Below are 15322 nucleotides of genomic sequence, written 5' to 3'. Positions count from 1 at the left end.
TCTGTATACATGTGCACAAATAATAACATCGTTATTTGTTGGTATGTGTATATGGGGAATGACTTGTGTATTTGTACTTAAAGGAATTATTTTGGATTTTAGCCTATACGTTTTGCATTATGTACACTTTCATAATTTCTTATTCACTTTTTCAAAACCATTCTCATAGATCCCCTTATCAGTGTGACATTGAAAGTAGGACTACATTTAAATGCCGTCCTCCGTCTTTTTCTATTTGTAGAATGAATCTCCAGATTGGAGGAACTCGGCTGATTCCCCTGCAGCGCAATACTCGACAGACGAGGAGGCGTTCTCGTGGCCGAGACCTAAGACCGTGTGTCTGCGGCGCACCTCCCATGGATTCGGCTTCACCCTGCGTCACTTCATCGTGTACCCACCGGAGTCCACGGTGCATTTTCCGGTACATTTCAGTATTTGTTTGTTATCGTTCCTAGGTTTCGTTCACCTGAGTATTGTTTGCTTATCACATAAGATTACACTGAGTCAACAGAAAGCCTGGAACTTGAATTCTCTGACCGTGAACCACAAAGTCACCTGAGTATTTCTGTGTTTTTACAGGAGGAAGATCATGGCCGCAGAGGTAAGCAGAACACTTGGCTGTTTCACTTCATGCATTCCCTCCAGCTCTGCTGAGTCAGAGCAGTGCCCATAACTTCTAATGACCCTTAATCCATCCACTCTTTGGCTCTTTTTGCTTCCTTGTGCGATTAGAACAATGTAGCTCTGTGTGTCACTGACCTTTGTGAAAGCATGAATGGTTTGGTCAGCACCACCTGCTTCTGTCCTGCACCGACCCACCTCTTCATATTGTTTCACCTTGCTGCTTTTCTCCCCCCATAAAAAGGCTTTCAGAAAGAGATGGCCTCCATGTTGGTGTTCGATCCTCTTTCCCTTGTTATTCTAATAAAGCACTATTTTCTCTCCTCATAAAGGACAAGTCTCACACCAACACCCTGACATAGGTTCATGTTGCTTAGTTTATATAAACAATTACGTACTTTACATCCTGTGTGCAACATATATTTGAATATTAACACATTTTTACAAAAACACAAAGGTCAGATATTTCTTTTAATAAAATATGCAGAATTTTATGTGATTCTTATTTTATTTAAAGAGAATTAATCACAAATCTTTTGCTTCAGGAAAAGACAGATCTAACTAGTTTCGCCTTGGAATACAGAGAGAATATGAAAAGGACATGTTTAGATTTGTATATCTGTGGTTAGAGATGTCCCGATCACGTGATCGGGGATCGGAGCCGATCACGTGATTTTCAAAAGATCGGAATCGAGAGAAAAAAATCGGGGATCAGAAAACATTTTTATTCAATGTTACAGAACAAAAATGACCATGTTCAAGTCTTAAAGTCATCCTGAAGCCTTAGTTTTGGTTTCAAATTACACAACATCATGTATGTGTTGCTTCTTTGGGGCTTGTTTTCATAGACCTGGTGTGCTTATTTCTCTTGGCTGAATCCTTTGTTTGTAAAGTAGAGTATACTGCAGACAATGACACGGCAGTTTAAGTTGTTTTTTATAATTGTGACCTATCTGAGTTAACTGAAGTTTTGATTGTTAGTATAAATAGTGCCCAGTTGTCTTCAGCCAATTAGTCAAACATTTGAAGAATCTGATCCAATGCTGCACAACTGAACTGATCCAATGCTGCTGTGAAAGAAAGAAGCTATATCCATGTTGGATAGAATATCCAATTTAAATAAAAAAATAACCTTAAGGGACAACTTGAATGCTTTTTTTCGTTTTTTTTCTCTTAATGCATTGCATAAAGATCGGATCGGGAAACATCGGTATCGGCAAATTGTCAAAATCAAATGATCGGAATCGTATCGGGAGCAAAAAAAGGTGATCGGGACATCCCTAGCTGTGGTGTTACATTTTGATCCGTGTCATATCAAATAACATCACAATTTGACCCTTTTGAATTTGATCAAAATGATAGAATTTAATTTGAAACCCTTTCTGATGACCAAAAAGGCGATTTTAAACTTGAAAATCGTGTGTACGGTTTTGCATGAAAGGAGGAAAATATGTATTTTACTCGGGCTTCCACAAATAGGACGATATTAGATTAGCAAACCTTTAGATTAGTTTTTATGGGTATTGTCTTTGATTGAGTTAACTGTTACTTTGTGTCCCACCCCAGTGACTTGTTTGTGGACTTAGCTCAGAGCTTAGTCTGTTGCTTTTGGTTGACCTTGAGGAGATTGCTATCCATTTGGACTTCAGTAATTCTATTACACATTTATAATCTTAGGAGGAGGAAATGTACAGAAGAGCACCACTGTGATTCATCTTGAACATGTTGAGGAAGTATTGTATGGACAAATAACCCCTTTTGTTTTCAATACACATGGCAAAACCTGTGTCTACTGCCCTTTTTAGTTTTGAGAAATGTTCACACAAAATGTATTTAGTAAAAGCATCACTAATGTTATTTGCTGACCTAAAAGGTAGAGGCATTCATAATTGATAACTCACACCCTGTAGTGAGTAAAGCTCAGATACTGATGTCACCTGATCGTACGGTAGTCTTTTGAACTCAAACGTGTTTTAACACAGTATCACCCAGCTGTATCTACAGCTGAGTGTTGATAACTGTGTGCTGGAACAGATAATGTGTTGTAGGACATGGAGACCCCGCCCATTAGAAAGCAGAGTGCACATGGTCATCTGCACATGATAGCCAATCCATGTCTGTTTACAGTCCTGTGCTAATGATAATTATAGCTTTCATTCAATTAAAACCCTGAATGGACTGTATATGATGTATGTACACAGTGAATTGTGGAAATGAACACGGATATAAAATCAAAGTTTATATCCAGATATCCAGCAAGGCCATCTCGATGGAGACTGCTCGAAATAGCACTTAAAGCCGCCCATATCCACACGGTTAAATGGTATTGTGGTGTTCCAAATGTGAACTGTTTTTGTGACCCACTTTGTGCTTTTTTTTTTTTTTTCAACAAAAGGGATATTCTGGAAACAACACACGTGGATGCTCATTGTCCAAATGTAAACTTCATGCAACCATACAGGAAAGCCAGATTCATTAAAGCAGTCATGATTTTATCTTACACAAAAACTAAAAAGCTGCAAAAGAACCTTTAGTCTTGAGCTTTGAGACCCGACCTATTAAGCAGGAGAATATTAAATAGTCCTGGGAGTTGCATAATGCTGAACAAAGGGGGTGTCAGGCGAAAAGCCAGAATTGGAAAAAGAAGAAAACCTGGGACGATTTCATTCCAGACTTGGCTTGCTTGGTCACAAAACCATAGAATACAAATGGGCAGAACTAGAGACGTAAATATTTGTTTATTTACAGATGTATTTTTGTTACTTATTGTGCTAATTTCCTGACCTACCTGTTTCTTATAAAGGCGTTGTGCGAACTGTTGCATGAAAGCAGAGAAAGGTTTTTGTAAGATAATGGAATTGGAGCTCAAGAGAGTGCTTTATTGAAACAAAGACCACGAGCATGTGGGACGTTTAGCTAGTATATCAATGTGGACTGATACACATTTCTTTTGATCCTGTATGTTTTGATGTGATGGGTCAGTAAGGTGCAGAGTCAATAGACACACCATTAAACTACTTCCAGGTGACACTTGGGAGTTTTTTTTAATTAACAGCAGGGTGTCAAAAACCAAGAACTCATAGGTATTTGTTGAATCAACAATAATGCCCCAAACCACTTTGTTTGTGGTTGTTAATGTCTAACAGTCTAAACCATTGGGGCAAAATGTAGACTTGACTTTGACCATTGCTTTGCTGAAAAGATAAATGCCATCATTGTGTTTTCTTATTCTGAAGCAATATGTGCCAAAACATTGATTTATGAATAAAACATTGGGTCAGATTTATGAGAGTGGCCCTGTTTTCGCTCCACATACTGGTCTTCAGCACCATCAATTCTCTTATTGTATTAGAGTCTCCTGCTTCTCGAGACAAAGCTCCTCTGTCACAACTCTGGGGTCAAGTTTGGGTGCACTTGTGATCTAATGTTCTCTTGTCAATGCTTCACTCTTTCACATCGAGCAAGGCCGTCTTTCACCTCAATCACGGCTGTAATTTAACCTGCCTTTAGCTGCAAGTGCTCATTGTACCACACAGGCAATGTTCAATTTTGAAGCGGCAAGACCTTTTGATGGATACCTTTTGTTGTGTGCTTGCTATTTTAAGTTAAACCTTTACTCGGCAATCTTTCTGCTGTATTCTTTTTTAAATAGTCTATCAATTTACAACAAATTCGCAATCTCCTGACACTTAAATAAATTATGTTTTAACCAAGCCAACTGACTAAAATAGTCAAAGTAAATGGCAATGTTTTCATGCATTTGAACTAGAGTAACAAAGTTCTAGTTAATTGTAGGTACTGGTTTAGGAGCCAACAGCACTAGTTAGGTGGTGAGTTTGTGTTTGGTGTTTTGGGAGTGCTTCAGAATATAAATAATAACATTATATGCATTGCCCAGAGCAGCCTTGTTAATCAATACATCCTTTTATTTGGACTATAGAGTATCCATTGTATACTTAGCATGCATTAATTGAAAGTTGAAGAATAAATCAATATATGAGCACATGTACTTGGGGCTCCTTATATTATCTCATGTTCTTCAAGGTAGCAGAAGCAGTGACTTGTGTATATGAATATTAACCGTGGCTCATGCAATACTTTATAAAGAGCTCCATTGTGTAGACATTGATGCACTTCTATAGTAAACCACCAGAGGGAGCATGTCTTGCTGCTGTAGCTGTATGGGACTATAAGAATGACATAATGTGAGTCCCCAGGATGTATTTCTGCATGCGTAATCTTGTGTCTGGAAAGTAAAAGATTAGGGGAATAGTGTGTGTGTGTGTGTATGAGATTTTTTAAAGGTTTACAGTTTACTGCTGATTATTATTGATTGATTCATCACTGAGTAATGTCAAGGAAACGGCTTGCTTCTCTCCCCCCGTTTAGCTTTTACATGGCTTGGACACAGATCATGTTCCTCATACATCCAGGAGTTGACACTTAAAATGGTTCACTCTCAACGCTCAATATGAATGATCTCACCAGGATGTTTTAACAACTTTTTAATTGATTTTTTTTAAACCATCACGCCTGTTTTCATGCTGGCCTTCCCCTTTAGTTTGTGAGCCACATTGCGCTGACTCACCAGAATGTTAACTACTGTTGAAGGATTTTAGCGCTTTGGCTGTGCCCAGAGCTATTTCTCAGTTTATAAGGAACGAGTGGGAGTTGTGCAGCTGAGCACACTGTCACTCTACCTTCTCCCAGTCTCTCTTTCTCTCACCCCCTTTCTTTTCTTTCCTTGGTTTTCTTCCCGGCAGCCATGCAGCTGCTAGGAGACAGGAGCAGCGTGAGCAAACAGGTTTCCTTGCTGCTTTCATCCACCTCCCTGAAACCACACCATTTCTCCACTTTGGAGATTTATTTTTCTGTGATCTAATTCATGATCAAGCCTTTTCAGAAACTGTTAGCCCAAACACTGTTCTGCTGTCATCATGTAGATTCACATGCCTCCAGATCTTGTGACAAACCTCCCAGTTTCGCTCTCATGCTCATACACAATCATTTTCTCTTCTCCCCTACATGTCGTGTAACCCCCTACTTGTACTGTTACTGCTCAGTCAGGCTCACATTTGTAGGTTTAGTTTTGGTTGTTTTTCACATTTGAAGTTCAGGACAGTGCTTCTTTTACCAAAATATTGTATTGGTATTTGGCGATTTCCTTTCTTCATTGTTTTAATTGTATAGATTTGTAACTACATCTTAAATATAACAATGCGCTGCTCTTTGCATGGGAAATCTTCGTCTTGTTGACATTTTGTTTACTTTTCTAATTGTATGATTGTATTTGTTTGCACTATATTCTCGTTATGTGATGTATCATAACCTTGTTTTTGTCATCAGGGAGACAACGGAATAGGTTAGAACCAATGGACACCATTTTCGTGAAGCAAGTCAAAGAAGGTGGCCCTGCTCATGGAGCTGGGCTTTGCACAGGTACGTTTTAATGATCAAACCTTCATTAAACAAAACCTTCTAACATTTGATTCCAGGTGCTCCGAAGTCATGTCATTACAAGAAGCCTAATGAAATCCTGTAACTGATGTCATTGAGAGCAGGAATAACTTCCCTATTCCCAGAACTGACGTTTAGAGCGTAATAAGAAAAGGGAACAAAAAAATGCAAGTAGTGCAGTTTGTAGTAGTTGCCTTACAGTGCTCTGCTGTAAAGCAATTAGAGATGCCAGTGATTATTCGAATATTCGTTACAGTCTCCATAATCGAATATTATTTTTAAAAATCGATTTTATTTATATATATTTTTAAATTATTTTTTTTCTGGCTTAGTTTCAACCAAAATATATTCTAATGCTAATAATAGTATTAATAATTGTAAATGGCCATTGGTCACACCACCAGTTTGTTTTACTGTAAACTTGGAGGAAGCCTGCGTGCAGAGCAGACTGCTTCTGCAGCACGCTACACACCACAGTTTCTGGCAACCCTAAAAGCAATACAGGCCATGGAGTTATAGGAAAGTGCTTTTTTGTGCTTCTCGATTAGGTATACCCCAATAATTTATGTTTAAGTGGACACTGGGAACATGGTAACTGTAGACGCCAACGTCAGGTGACAGCTCTCAATCTATACTACACCTCTCTGTTACTAATAGCCTTACCACTGTTTTTGATATTTTTAAAAACATCTATTAGGTGATCGATTAGTGAAGGTGAATGGAGCAAGCATCATTGGGAAGGCTTATTGTGAGGTTATATCCTTGATCCAAGACAGGTGAGTTTTCAAATAAATTAGTGTGAATGATTCTGCTTACTCTGTGCATTTTCTGTTCTAAATCTCTTTGTGTTCCCCAACAGTGGTGACTTTCTTGAACTTTGTGTGATGCCAAAAGATGAGGATATACTTCAACTGGTAAGTTTCTCAAACATATTTTCAAAGTGGGATACAAAAAATGAATATGGGTTGTTTTTAACAGAAATTACTCACTGTTTGTCCAGTCCCACAATCATTTCTGTGGGAAGCGGTGGCTGTGAGGTCGTGTGGTAGATGTGTCCTTGGAAAAGATGCTTAGCCCCATGTTGCTCCCGATGGCATGGCCAACGGTGTGTGAATGAGTGTGGATGTTAGCTTACTTGAGCAAACGGCACTGCTCTGTATGAATGAGGTGTGAATGGGTGAATGATGACTTGTAGAATATAAAGCGCTTTGAGGGCTCGTAAAGACTGGATAAAGCGCTATATCAATACAGTCCATTCACCATCGCACATAGCTGCTCTAGTTTAAGGAGTTCGTTTTGGGACAAGAGTCATGAGATGCAGACAGCTTGCATATCCCATGCCATAAGTTTTCTATCTAGGCCTCCTAATCAGGCCAAACTAAGCTGCCTGTCTGTGAAACTCCTCCTGAATGTCCCAGTGAAATGGCCTAATTTGACTTGTGCAAAAGACACAAAGGTAAAAATGTATTTAGCTAAAAATCAATCGTCTTCAAATAGAAAAGACAAACATGAAACAGCTGAGTTGTAAAAAAAGTTGTTGAGCTTATTTCTCTGTCTGCATTCGTAAGTATTCAACACACTCAGACGAAATGGACCAGCGTCACACATATTGGGCTACATGTGACAGCCTCAGTGGTAGCAAGAACATTTGTCAGATTTCTTTTGTCATTGACTTATACATAAGTGTTATTTTGGGTGATGTGAGTCCGATTGATGTAGACATGGGATGGGCAACTTGGATGGTGGTGGGGGCCACATAATGTATGTACTGGCCACCAGGGGGCCGCAGATTCACTTGGAACACACACACACACACACACACACACACACACACACACACACACACACACACACAAACTTCCAAGTGTTGTATGTAATTATTAACAAATATACTAAGTCTGACATTTTCATTGACATTTTTCAATCTTTCAGGGAACATTCTCTAATAAGCTCACTAAACAAATATCATTTCACAGACATTTAATTGTATTTTTTACAAGTGGCATGGTTGTATTGAACAGGTTATTTAACAGTGGAATAAAACTATTTTAAACTATTGGAAAGCACGGAAAGTGTGTGTGCATTAAGATTAACCATTAAGATGACATAAACATGAAGTCATGAACACTAACCCAGACATTAGTTGTCTAACTTGAACCTAGCTAAGACACTTGTAGCCTGTCTCTGCATCAACACAGACACCTGTCAACCCGCACTCTGCTGTTCCTCAGCGCCGCTCCCCCTCCCTCCCGCTGACATTATGAATGAAAAGCGTATAGTAATCATAGATAACACGGCAGGGTCCGTGACAGTTTATTTTCATCTGATTTCAAATAAACAAAGTCTTGGTTTTTAGAATGTTAAACTCGTTTTGCCAAATTCAGATGATAAATACAACTTTTAAGCTTGTAAAGGCATAATTACAAGCGGTAACTTAATGTCACAGCAGGCATAACAACAGCCGGTGTTTCTTGTGAGGGTTTCCCCGGGAAACAAACACAATACACACAAACGCCTCACAGATTATTTTGCGGTATTTGGCTGCCGAATGAAATCATGTACGCAGCTCGCGACGTAACTAGGAGTCTAGTGGACGGTATCAGTACTACAAGTAAAATCCATTTGCCCATCCCTGATGTAGACCATCAACCACTGTGTAGGACCTCCTTAACCATACCTCATTTAATAGAAACCAAACAATGAAATAGTTGTGCAACACACATCATGTTTTACTTTGAACTCATCAGGTGACCTATACCGACATGCTCTTTCGATGATGAATGCTCTATTAATGCTTCCTTTCCCCAGAAGCAGTTTACTAATACAGTTGCTGCTTGTAACACATCAGAGTAGATCATTTATGTAAAGTCGAAATGACTCAACACAACAGCTCAAAATAGCTTCAGATGTGCCCATAAAAAGCAGAATGCAAAATGGCTAAGCTTAAGACTATTGAACATATCCATCACTTAGAAGTAGAAAGGAAACATAGTAAAACAAGAAAAAGGTTTTGAAAATGTGTATTATTAATGTTATTACATGTTTTATTAATGTATTTGGTGGCTGTCACTTCTTACATATAAGTTGTGTATTTTCATCAATTCAGGCAGAGATTGTTATGTTGATTTTCATTCCAATTTCACTACATTAAAGTATTTCAGTCAATAATGCAGTAGCGTAATGGAGCAGTGTTTTGATTTTTTATAAAAAAACATAATATAGGTAGATATACGTTTTATATTGTATGAATTGTCCTACTACGAAAGGCAATAATAATAGCTGTTTGGAATCTATAATCCTATTAGGGTTCACATCCTCTTCATTTGTCCTAACAGAGCACTAACTAAAACAGTTTGACAATTTTGTTTTCAAAACAGTTTGGATGCCCATCAAATGTTTGCAGTGCAGAGATGAGCCCTCACTTCAGATCATTAACCATTTATGCATGCTGCAAGCTGCTGTTAGCATTCTGCCCATTCAGTATAGAGGAGATGCATTCATCTGTACCATATCTATAGCAAATACCCAAAGTGCTTTGTCAGGATGCTCCGGAATCTTCTCCCAGGGGCTCATTGTGATCTGACAGCCTCTTTAGGAATCATCTAATGAAAGAGCCTCACTGTTTGCTCTACCTGAAGTCTTCCCTTGTGGATACTTATATGTCCAGATTGAATCAACATTACTAAATTGATGGGTATAGGTCAATTAATCATTTAGAAGAATGCTATATATATATATATATATTATATTACTTTTAGTTACATCTATCATTAGTGATGTAAACATGTAATATTGTTCACATCTATTATCAGTTTTTTTTTGTTTCTTTAGACAATTGAGGGTTACTCCACCCCTTCCCTGTTAGTTCCTCCTTCTCTTGCCATTTTCCCCTCTGTACCCATTCGCTCAGACCACTGTGTCCTAAACGTGCGTTGTTAAAACACTGGCCACAGAATTGCGCCTTAAATGGCCAGCAGCCACACAAAAGAATATGAATATGCCGATGACGGTTGTCCATAAGAGCAAGAGGATTATGAGAGATGCTAGCAGGGTGACGTTTCACTGTGGGAGGCAGCACACTCTTACTGCTTGGAGACAGGCAGTAGTTGCTTAGCAAAGAGAGGGAGAGCGAGTACATCCAGGGAGCAAAAAAAGGGAGGGAACTGAATGCCGGTAAAGCAGAGGAAATACTGAGCAGGGAAAAAAAATGGAACAGCATGAATGATGAGCTGAAAGCAGTAGATGAAATCAGCTGACTGCTCTGTGTTTAGAACAGGTTGATGCTAAGGGGAAAGGAGGGAGTAGGAAGGAGTGGGAGCGGGGGCCGTACCATCACAACTGAATGTATAATCAGCAGCTGCTGCTTCTGTCATGTGAGCAATAGCAGAGGGAGGGAGGGAGGGAGAGACTGGAGGCACCTTGTTCAGTTAGCGTAATATTCTGGCTGAAGATGGATAGAACCATGGAGACTTAACAGCAGCATGAGAGGCGAGCTTCTGCTCCTGCCACCTCATCCAGGACAGACTGGCACAGGCAGGTCGTAACGCCTCAGCTACATCTCTGCTTCTTCATCCCTCTGTACTGCTGCTGCAGCTCCAGTATAATTTTAGCTTGTCAAGCCCTGTCATTGCTGTGGCTGTTTTCTCTTAAATAATGTGTGTTTTTTTGCTCTGCTGGCATCTTCTTCTCTCACTTGATTTCTTGACACTCTCATTTTAACATGCTGTAACGACAGCCTTTTTCTCTGGAAACTACTAATCTGGTAAGCAAACGGAACACTGGGTATCCACTTGACGTTCACATGTTGTGCTTGATGCATCGTTGTAAATTTGTCATGCATGTCGGCATCGTCATTACATGATGTGTTTTCAGTTTTCTTCCATTATTTCTGTTGTGTTGCCGTGTTTGGTCAGCTGGTGATTCAGATGTGTAGAAATGGCTGATGCACTGTGCCTGCAGTACCTGTTAGATTGGGAACTCGAGTTGGCACCAAGCTGGCATTTTAGTGAAGCCTCGCCCGTTCTTCATCCTCCATGCCAGTTGTTATTAGTGTGATAAATGCCAGCGACCTCTGAACTTTGTTGCTTACTAAGGGAGGAACAGAGCCTGGCACTGATTGCTGTGGTACACACACAGCTTTATGTAAGATTGTAATATGACACCAGGTAGCAAGATCAAAGTCCTCCTACCTTTTACACGTCTTTTTCCTTGTTGTATTTGCAGTAGGTTACAAGTAGCGGACAAATGTATGGAGGCTAAACAGCCCATTGAACGGTTTGATTGTATATTTATGGAAAAGGATTTTAGTAGTATCTGTAGTAAAATAGTGAAGGCTTCCATTCCGTGAAGGATAATCAGGCAGGCTAAATATAGCACATATTCTATGAGGGATGGCGACCTCCTGTCTGTCTGAGCTTACAGTCCGTCAGTCTAAGGTGGGAGAATGAAGACACCTGTTATCATGTAGGGCATTCTTTAATGTACATTTTTTGTCATGTCTGTTAAAATATGTGGAGTGTTAGCTATTTGATTGTCTTTTCTAACATGTATTGATTGTTACACAATCTTTGCTGAAAATGTCAGTACAGGCTTAATATTGAACTCGTTACCTATTATACCAATATACATCTATCTTATGATGTTTTGAGCTATACAAGGTTTTCATTTCTTCCACTAGCACTAGCACTCTAAATAAGGAGCAGATGAAGACCACTGACACCCCTGAACTGCTAACGCCTCCACTCACTCTTACTGCAACATGCACTGCCCACACACATGCATCCAGTCGCATTTGTAATATCACACTTGACTTCTCTGTAAGCATCTAGTAGCACACTGTTGAATATTACACACACTTGCAAATGCAGCTTGTACTGTACCTATTGTAACACTGCTTTGTCGCTCTGTCTCTAGGCCTACTCCCAGGATGCCTACATCCGTGGACGCAGCAGCTACAGTGGAAATGCCTGTCACATTCCTGACCCACCCCTAGTATGCTACCCCAGAGTAGACTGTAAGCCTACGGGCATGGCCCAGGCAACAGACTCAGCAGGGCAGGTCTGCCGAGGGCCAATAGCACCCACGGACCATGGGTACCGCAAGGAGATCACCGTGCCCCCATCTCCTCCTCCTCAATCGTACCCAAAAAGCCAGATGGCAGTGTGCATGCGCAATGACAGCGTGAGAACTGTGGTGGTTCCTCCTGAAGCAGCCCAAATGGGGCGCATGGGTCCAGCAAGTAGGATAGATTATATGGACCCTGTCTTTGTCAGGGGTAGGCCTGGGTCACTGGCCCAGTATTCTCACCCTCGAAAGGCTGATGTCTATCCCAGTGGTCCAGTAATGGTTCAATATGGAGGTCATGCACCTCACTACCCAGGCAACAATCAAAACATTGATTGGCGCACATACCAAACGTACAGGGAGTACATTGACAACAAAGGAATCCATTCCCATGCTAGTCGGACTATCCAGGAGAGGCTCGACAATTTGCGAGCATCCGGTCAGGCCACCTTTGGCCCTACTCATCACATTCCCCGGGGGGACTGGGTCCCTAAAGAGATACGGCGGAGGAGTACCTCCCATGAACGCTCATACCAAGGACCTCCACCCCATTTTCATGTGGCCCCACGCAGTGCTTCCCAGGACCGCATGAGCAGTGCAGAGAGAATGGGCAATACCAGGAACTGGCCACCTCGAAGCGTTTCCCAAGATGGCCTTATGCACAAAGCCCGGGCACGCTCAACAGACTATGTTGACCCGGCAGAGCTGGTTCGGCCCAATGAGAGGAGAGCAGGATACGGAAGGGGGGACCAAGGTACGAGGCCAAGCAGACAGTCTATCCCCAGACAAGCCATGCTCTACAGGCCTTCTGCTGGATACAGCGGTGTCATGCGGGGGCCACATAACCCTTCTGTCTACTCTAAAGGACCAGATTCTCTTCAGACGAGATCTTCACCCATGCTCTCAGAAAGAAACTCACATTTTGGAAAAAGCACCAGTGTTGAACATTCTCTTGTTGACCAAAGAGTTGCAGTCAAAGGAAATCATTGCGCCCACCCAACCCAACGAGGCCTGAGTAGGATCGGGGCTGATATGATGCAGGCAGTTGAGGCTGGCAGAGACGCAGCATTAGTCGGACAAAGGTCTTCTTCATGTTCCACACCAAAACAGATGCGTCAGAGACCTAGCATCCTCAAGCCACCCCACCCAGACTCCCAGAGCCAGGTCAACGGGCGGAGCCCCACAGACACTGGCGTCGTCCTAAGGGAGAAACCTCCGGCTGGAAAGAACCCCAGCCCTCTGCGGCACCCCTCCTACATCCTGGCTGTAAACGACGACGGACCAGACTCCACAGCAGATGTGGCGGCATGCTGGCTTCCAAACGATGCACGTCGAGAGTTGCGGATGCGCCGCCTCGAGGAACAGTGCCACACCTCCTGCTCCAGCAACCTGGATGAGTCTCTGGACTCCATTCCATTCATCGGTAAGAGAGCAATCATTTGAAAGCCTTGCCGCCCAAAGTTGTCATGGCAACAGCAGAAATCCATAGTAACTTGTGGAAGACTGACAGTGTTGATACTGTAGCTAGATTAAAGGGCTTCACCATAGATGCTAGGCTAATAGAAACCAGTTTAAAAGAGATGGAGGAAATACTGACTCAGGAGACTGTAGACGGCTATAGTTTCATTGTTAATCTGATAGTGTCTTTTAGTGTGTGTCTTTACAGTGATGGACAGATGTTATATATAAATGCATCCATGTGGGAAGATGTTATTATGAATCAGGTTTGTGGCATTCAGAGAGGTTTTGTGGGATCAGCTTAACAGGCGCCGAATGAAGGATGACTTAAGCCTTTTGGAAAATATTGAATTTCTCCTCTTAATATATTGTTTTCTTGGATGGACTTTCTCTTCAGAATGGATTACTTTATGGTTCAGTGCTCCATAATGGATTTGTCGGGTGATTTAAATAGATGTCATCAACAGAAGTGAGCTGATGATGTTTTACCTCATACCCTTTCCAGAGGTTATCAAATAATTTACTTTAATATGCTTTGCATCAGGTTTTGGTAGTGGTGCCAGACATTTCTAAATCTAGTTTGAATTTTACAGCCAAGGTTTTTCAGTGAATGATTCTTGTTTTAGGGAATCTGGTGTAATCAGTTCAGCTGTCAGAAAAATACATAATTTATAGGAACTCTCCGCATGTTTATATTTGTGCCTTGATGAGAATAAAGCTACAATTACAATGCTGCTGGCAAGCCTGAGTGGTGTAAAGTTGGAAAATGTTGAAGAAAATATGTGTGTGGATACTTATTTTCTCTGTTTGACTTTCTCCATCTGTCTTTTTTTATGTAATATGCATTGTGTATATTTGGCTGTCCGTCTGTCGGTCATCCATTTAATCAAAGGTAATCATTGATTTTTCTTAGGTCTTTGTGTTACTTGAAAGTAACAAAATAAAAGACCCAAGTCAGCATTTGGTTGGTGGCTTTCAACGTCTGCTCCACCTATATTTTGAAAGAACATAAAGGAAACATTTTGTTCTAAGCAGGTGCACTGTATGGAGGAACTAGGCCACAGGCAGCGACAGCACTGCAAGGTGTTAGTTTGACCCCTGGGAAAAGAGTTCTGCGTTACAATTGGGTCTTTTGAAGCCATTCAGGGAAAAAAGAATCTAAAATATGTCGCAAAATAAGTTTTACTGAAAAAGTAGTTCCCTTGGGGTTCTACTGAAGCCCTCTTTCCCACTGGAGATACAAATAAAAAAATAAAAACACAAACACTTATCTTCTGGCTTTTGACTTTAGTGGAGAAACTTACAAACATCAACTCCAAGGACAAATTACTCGGCAGTAATCACACACATCTATGGTTTCAGCTCTGACATACATTTATATAGGTAAAATCTATTAGGATTGTTATTATTTATTTACAAAACATACAATTAAATGCTCTTTCAAAGATACCAGACTATATTGACAAAAACTGAAATTGACTTCATTATTGTTCGAAACCCAACGAGGCCTGAGTAGGAGAAGTCCGTGAAGTTGAACGTGACACACCAGAAGAAAACGGAATGGCATACTACTCTGGCACTGGGAAAAGAGTCAATTCCCATTCTATATCCCCCTCGTTCAAAAGAAAACCTGCATATGCGCACTCATTTTGGTATGAACAAGGGTATTGTTTATTGTCCACGCCATTTATTTAGATAAGGATGGGCGGGAGGAATTCCTTCA

At 40.8% G+C, this 15322-nt stretch overlaps 1 protein-coding gene across 5 annotated transcripts in view; it reads left to right on the top strand.

Moving 5' to 3' along the window:
- Positions 1–15322, top strand: part of arhgap21b (Rho GTPase activating protein 21b) — a 36774-nt gene that overhangs the window by 8156 nt on the left and 13296 nt on the right. For 4 of the 5 annotated variants that reach the window (XM_010766327.1, XM_010766326.1, XM_010766324.1 and 1 more), the window contains exons 3-8: positions 242–421; positions 580–601; positions 5968–6060; positions 6776–6854; positions 6938–6992; positions 11992–13564. In XM_010766327.1, coding sequence (XP_010764629.1) covers positions 242–421; positions 580–601; positions 5968–6060; positions 6776–6854; positions 6938–6992; positions 11992–13564 — 2002 coding nt within the window. Of the gene's footprint in view, positions 1–241; positions 422–579; positions 602–5967; positions 6061–6775; positions 6855–6937; positions 6993–10518; positions 10841–11991; positions 13565–15322 lie in introns of those variants that run through there. The other variant, XM_010766328.1, reaches the window with a different exon arrangement.

The sequence above is a fragment of the Notothenia coriiceps genome, unplaced genomic scaffold (assembly GCF_000735185.1).
Source record: "Notothenia coriiceps isolate Sejong01 unplaced genomic scaffold, NC01 NC01_scaffold00003305, whole genome shotgun sequence".
Classification (NCBI taxonomy): domain Eukaryota; kingdom Metazoa; phylum Chordata; class Actinopteri; order Perciformes; family Nototheniidae; genus Notothenia; species Notothenia coriiceps.
This window is presented reverse-complemented; position numbering and strand designations above follow the sequence as displayed.